Source organism: Ranitomeya variabilis, chromosome 2 (genome assembly GCF_051348905.1).
Source record: "Ranitomeya variabilis isolate aRanVar5 chromosome 2, aRanVar5.hap1, whole genome shotgun sequence".
Lineage (NCBI taxonomy): Eukaryota > Metazoa > Chordata > Amphibia > Anura > Dendrobatidae > Ranitomeya > Ranitomeya variabilis.
Genome location: NC_135233.1, coordinates 1,101,435,719 through 1,101,442,299, shown reverse-complemented (window position 1 = coordinate 1,101,442,299; position 6,581 = coordinate 1,101,435,719). Strand labels below are relative to the sequence as shown.

Here is a 6,581-nt window from a genome sequence, read left to right as displayed (position 1 = left end):
CCCTAAGAGTCTTAGCGGTTTCAACGGTGAGAAAAGGTCGGATTCTGGAGATGTTTTTAAGATGCAGGTGACAAGAGCGAGTGAGTGATCGGATATAGGGAGTAAAGGAAAGTTCGGTGTCGAATATGACCCCAAGACAGTGGGCATGCTGCTTGGGAGTTATGGTTGAACCCTCCAGGGTAATTTCGATGTTGGGTAGAGTGAGGTTAGTGGAAGGGAGAAACACAGGAAGTTCAGTTTTGGAGAGATTTAGTTTCAGATAGAGGGAGGACATGATGTTAGAGACAGCAGACAGACAATCCTTGGTATTTTGAATTAGGGTAGGGGTGATGTCAGGGGAAGAAGTGTATAATTGGGTGTCATCAGCATAGAGATGATACTGGAACCCAAATCTGCTGATTGTTTGTCCAATAGGGGCCGTGTATAGAGAGAAGAGGAGGGGGCCTAGGACTGAGCCTTGCGGAACCCCGATAGTAAGGGGACGAGAGGAAGAGGAGCCGGCAAAAGATACAGTGAAGGAGTGGTCAGAGAGGTAGGAGGAGAACCAGGAGAGGGCTGTGTCCTTGAGGCCTATGGAGCGGAGCATAGTGAGGAGGAGCTGGTGATCCACAGTGTCAAATGCGGCAGAGAGATCCAGGAGAATCAGCAGAGAGCAATGACCTTTGGATTTAGCTGTTATTAGATCATTAGAGACTTTAGTGAGAAGTTTCAGTGGAGTGTAAAGAGCGGAAACCAAATTGTAAGGGGTCGAGAAGAGAGTTATCTGAGAGATAGCGGATTAGACAGGAGTGGACCAAGCGTTCCAGGAGTTTAGAGATGAAGGAAAGGTTAGAGACAGGTCTGTAGTTAGCAGTGCAGTTCTGGTCCAGGGATGGCTTTTTAAGTAAAGGGGTTATGATGGCATGTTTAAATGAGGAGGGAAAGATACCTGAAGAAAGAGAGAGGTTAAATATTTTAGTCAGGTGAGTGGTGACCACTGGTGAGAGAGACTGCAGGAGAGGTGAAGGAATGGGGTCACTGTTGCAGGTTGTAGGCCGAGCAGAAGCGAGGAGCTTGGAAACTTCTTCTTCTGAGACAGGCTCAAAGATGTCTAGTGAGCTTGAGGTGCGGCAGGGAAGGGGATCCAGGCACTGAGGAGATTGGGCTGAGATATCCTGATGGATGTGGTTGATTTTTTCTAGGAAATAAGTGGTCAGATCCTCACCACTGAGGTTGGTGATGGGGGCCTGCACTTTAGGTTTCAGGAGGGAGTTTAAGGTTTCAAAAAGTCGTTTTGGGTTGTTGGATAGTGAGGTGATGAGGGTGGTGAAGTACGATTGTTTGGCCAGATGAAGGGCAGAGTTATAGGCTTTGAGCATGAACTTATAGTGGATGAAGTCTTCTGCTAAGAGAGATTTTCTCCACTGCCGCTCTGCACACCTTGAGCAGCACTGAAGAAAGCGTGTTTGCATAGTGTGCCAGGGCTGCCGTTGTCTGTGTCGGGTCTTTCTGCATGTAGAAGGTGTTGCTTCATCTAGGGCATTCTTCAGTGTATTATTGAAGTGTGACAATGCTAAGTCTGGACAGGAGAGGGAGGAGATGGGGGCTAGAGATGTGTGAAGATTGTACATAAGCTGCTGGGTATTAATGGTGCGTGTATTCCGATAAGTGTGGTAAGTGGGGGTGTCCCGGGTGAGGAGGCAATTCTTGACAGAGAAGGAAAGAAGGTTGTGGTCCGAAAGCGGAAGAGGGGAGTTAGTAAAGTCGTGCAGCGACTTGATGAGGGGATCGCTCCCATCAGCTTTCTAGTTTTCCCCGAGGCCGCTTATTCCGGACCAACACCCGATCCCCAGTTCTCATAGCTATCCCTCGGATAGGTGGCGCCTCATGGTGCTTGAGTTCTTGGAACTTCATCTGTACCAGCCGACGGAGAGTCGGCAGTCGATGCTGATGCTCTCGAACTCAGGAAGACACCCCTGTCTTTGGGTAGTCCTCATCCGGGTCCAATTCTAACTCAGTAATCTCTCAGCCCCTTCTTCCGAACATCAGGGTATGCGGTGTGAGCCCCGTCATACTGTGCACTCAGTTATTGTACACCCACACCAGCTCAGCCACGAGCTCAGGCCATCGTATCTTCCGATCATCCTCTAACATGTGTAGCATCTATCTGGATCAGTGTCTGATTGAAGCACTCACAGGCCCCATTCCCTTGAGGGTGGTACGGAATAGTTCTCGATTTCTTAATCCGGTACAACCGGTGTAATTCTTCCAACACTCGCCCCTGGAAGCAGGCACCCTGGTCGGAATGGATCCTCTTTGGACAACCATACACGCAGATGAAATCCCGGCAGATGGCCTGCGCAGCCGAATCGGCAGTCTGGTCTCTGGTCGGGGTTATCACAGCAAACTTTGTGAAGTGGTCAGTAATTACCATGCAATGTTCATATCCAAGATGCGCTGGGCCTACAGTCAAGTAATCGATCATCAGATCCTCCAAGGGAGCGGAGGTCACAATGGTCTGGATCAGGGCCCGCTGCTCTGGGGGTTTGGCCAACTCACAGCTCCGACACTACTGGCAAGCCGTCTCCACTGCAGTCCTCAATTGTGGATGATACACTAACTTTTGCAACCACCGGAACGTCGTCTCTGGACCGAAGCGAGCTCTGCGCTCATGAGCCTCCGTAGCCACTACTCGGATCAACTTCTCCAGAAGCACCACTTGCCAAGTGACCCCTTCTTCTCGTAACATCTGCACCTTCCGGTATAACAATCCATCCTGCAAATAGAGCCTTTCCCATTGCCCCAGAATCCGCAAGGTTCCTGGAGACAAGGTGTTCCACTCTCTAGGGTTGGGGAGTTGATACAGTGCCACCCACTGTCGCAGCTGGGCAATCTCCTTATCCATCTGTTGAAGTCGTCCCGGGGTCACCCCAGTACTCGATCTTCAGTTGCCTCTTTGATTTTTCCCTGCATTGCCACTAAGGATTTGGCCAAGTTCCAGAAGTCAGGGATCTCTTCCGCCTCAAGCTCTTTATCCCGATCATGTTCGGGTTGCTCGTGAGTCAACCTGGAGAGAACGTTAGCATGAGTGTTCTTGGCCTTAGCCTGGTAGACAATCTTGTTCGATACTTCGCCATGCGGGCCACCCATCGTTGCTTTAAGGCTCCCAACTTTGCGTTTTCCAGGTGGGCCAAGGGATTATTATCTGTCCGCACCAACACTTCCAACCCGGACAAGTATTCCACAAACTTCTCGGTCATCGTCCACACCAGCGCCAGCAATTCCAACTTGAAAGAGCTATAATTGTCTGGGTTCTGTTTTGAGTCATGAAGAGACCAACTCGGATAGACTCGTTCTTTCTCCCCTTGCATTTGTGACAGGACTGCCCCCAAACCATGTAAACTTCTGTCGATCTAGAGTGTCACGTACCTGCTTCTCAGCACGTGATTGGGGGTTGCACCTGCAAGGGTTAATCTATCTCCTCTCTCTCAGTCCAGCATTCATCCTCTGTCCTATGCAGCAATGGGAGCATAAATCACCCCTGACACAGACCATGCACCCCGCTCATACATGCTGCCACCACTCGCCGAACCCACGAGCGATGAGTCCCAGAAATAATACTACTACTACTGTCTGCCAATCAGCAGGGTCACACACTCTAAGGCTATGGATTCTTTAGAGCAGTGTTCCCCAAGTTCGGTCCTCAAGAGCCACCAACAGGTCGTGTTTTCCGTATTTCCTTCGTATGGCCCAGGTGATGGAATTATTGCCTGTCTAGATGATGGAATTCTCACCTGGGCAATACTAATGCAATCCTGAAAACATGACCCGTTGGTGGCTCTTGAGGACCGAACTTGGGGAACACTGCTTTAGAGCATACAAGGTTCAAACTTATTAACGTTTTAAGATTTAATAGAAAAGGTACAGTGCTTACAATAAAAGATATAAAAATATGGAAATAAAAAGTGACATACAAATATGCAAAACAGTTATAAAAGGGAGAAAACTTACAGAAATATCTAAACTTTGCAGTCTGGCATTCTGCTCCCTAAGGGGGGATGAGTATGGAATGGCTCATATCAGCTTGGCTGCCCCTCAATCTGTGAACAGCTTTTTATGTGTAAAGGCCTAATTTATAGAGTCAACCTGGAGGTCAAATTTCTAGACCAGCCTCTCAGGTTAGTATTATAATCCTTGGTTTGTGACTGGATCCTGGCTATTTTACCAATGAATACATTATTTTTCTTTGAACCTATTTGTGTGACCTTTCTCATAGTAAATAGTGTCATGCTGTAATTGGCGTGTCTGTTCAAAAGAATCAGAAGGTGTGAAATGATTCCACTTGTGTGTCTTCAGGAGATCCCCCCTGGGGTGGGACTAGGAAGACTGTCTTTTTCTCAGGATAACATAGGTCATGACCTTTGTGAAGAGCTACAGCCTAGAACAGATGCTAAGTTACTGCTGGTCATACATCCATACATATACATATTCCACTACATGGAGAATGAAGGGCTGCAAGAAATCTGCATAAGCAAGTATTGGGGCCTCCGTCAGGGCCATTTTCAATGTTCGGGAGGCTTCTTCTTGACTGCTTCCCCACTGGATGGTTCGGTTCTTCGAGCCGGCCGGCACTCCCTTTAACAGCTTCAACAAGGGGTTGGCTAAATGAGCAAAATTTTTCATAAATCTTCGGTAGTACCCAGTAAGGCTTAGGAAGGCCTGTACGTCTTTCACTGTCATGGGGGTGGGCCACTCTTGCACAGCTGCCACCTTCTCACGTGCAGGTCTTACCGCTTCACTGGACACAACATGCCCCAAATAATCGATCTGTTTGCAAAAGAGATGACATTTTTGTGGCCTCACCTTCAGGCCATGGCTCTGTAACCGACTTAGCACTTGTTCCAGCCGCCGGAGGTGTTCTTTAAATGTGGGTGTGTAGGCGATATTGTCAAAATAGATCTGCATGGCCTCGAAATTCAAATCCCCAAGGCATCTCTCCATCAAGCGCTAGAACGTCCCAGGAGTGTTAGTTAGACCGAAGGGCATAAGGTTGAACTCAAATAGTCCCATGTGCAAAACAAACACCGTCTTTGGACGGTCATGTTCAGCCATGGGCACCTGCCAGTATCCGCTGGCCAGGTCAAGAGAAGAAAAATACTTTGCCTGTCCCAAGGCCGATAGAGACTCCTCAATTCTTGGCAACGGATAGGAGTCCTGCACCCTGCAGGAATTCAACCGTCAGTAATCAACACAGAAACGTAAGGTCCCATCTTTTTCCAGACCAGAACAATGGGACTCTGACTTTCTCGTATCACTCCACTCTGCAACATGTGAACTAACATTTCTTTCACTTACTGATACATCTGAGGAGGTATCTGTCGGTATCTTTCTCGAACTGGCGCGGCACACCCCGTAGGGATTTCATGAGCAATGGTCTGAGTGCAACCGAAGTCACCTTCATGGCGAGAAAAGACCTCTTGATAACGCTCGAGCACACTTTCCACTTGCTGGTGTGATAGTTCCGTCAATTCAACCTGCATCTGCTCTAAGATCCTACCATCCTACCACCCCTCTTTCGTGCTGCCAGGTGAGGGCTCCGCTGTCACTGTAATGGCTAGAGTCCAGGGATCCCCTCGCACAACAGCCAGTTGTACCGCTTTGGGTTGCATTAACTTCTCAGGCATTCCCAAGATCTGGGCCACTTAGGTAGGAGGGTGAGACTGTCCTTCCCCAGGTTGACACACCATACTACAACATTGCCGTCTTGAACTGTGGCTGATGTTCGGGCTACAAGCAGTCCAGGGGGCACCTGATCCATTGCTGTTGGCTCTATTTGCACTTCCACCCCTTCAAGGGGTGTACAACCTTGCACTGGCAATGTAAGCACTGTCTGGCTGGGCGGTAGGGTAAGCTTCGCAGCTGCAGGAACCATCACCTTCCCCAAGACTTTTCCTTCCCCCGACGTCTCCTGAGCTTGGGCAACTCGGATCAGTTGCTGGAACACCTTTCATTGAGGGGTTCGGGGTGGCTCCACTGGTTCAAAAAAGGACTCTCGTGGCTCATTGATCAGGAGTTGTTCAATTTATTTCAGTACTTTCATTCCGAGAGTCATTATGGGCCCGCAGCCGACATACCCTATGACTAAAACGACCCCTTTACGGCCTACATCCTTCCCGCACCCTCTGATCTCCATCCAGACCACCCTTGTGACCGGAATGGGCAATTGCTTGGCTGCTGTCAATCTAATTACTGGTCCCCACTCTGGCCTCAATACTTCAGGGAAATGTCTGAAGTAAGCTTCCAGCATGGTGGTCACCTGCAATCCGGTGTCAATCGGGCAGTGAACAGCTCGCCCATTTACTTCAGCCCACACTGTTGGGCTTGCAGAAACTATGCCTTCGGAACTTCCTTCTCCTTTCCTTTGTCTCTCAGGCTCCGGGCTGCATCCCTCAGCCACGGAGCCCAGTAGTTTAACGGCTGCGGTGGCAAGGACCGACCTCGGCTCGCACAGCCTTGAGCGTAGTGTCCTGTCTTTCCACATCTGTAGCACGGTGAGTCCCCTTCTGCACTATGTTGTCTCACACCCTGATGTGGCCCGACGG

At 49.3% G+C, this 6,581-nt stretch overlaps 1 protein-coding gene across 1 annotated transcript; it reads right to left on the bottom strand.

Annotated features, from left to right (window-relative positions):
• Positions 1-4,434: 4,434 nt before the first annotated feature.
• Positions 4,435-4,944, bottom strand: LOC143804086 (uncharacterized). Its single transcript, XM_077281823.1, has one exon. The coding sequence runs from the start codon at positions 4,942-4,944 to the stop codon at positions 4,435-4,437; it is 510 nt and encodes a 169-aa protein (XP_077137938.1).
• Positions 4,945-6,581: the final 1,637 nt, after the last annotated feature.

Excerpts from the sequence above, each read along its gene's own strand:
- LOC143804086 (XM_077281823.1), bottom strand. The coding sequence starts at position 4,944 with ATGCAGATCTATTTTGACAATATCGCCTACACACCCACATTTAAAGAA.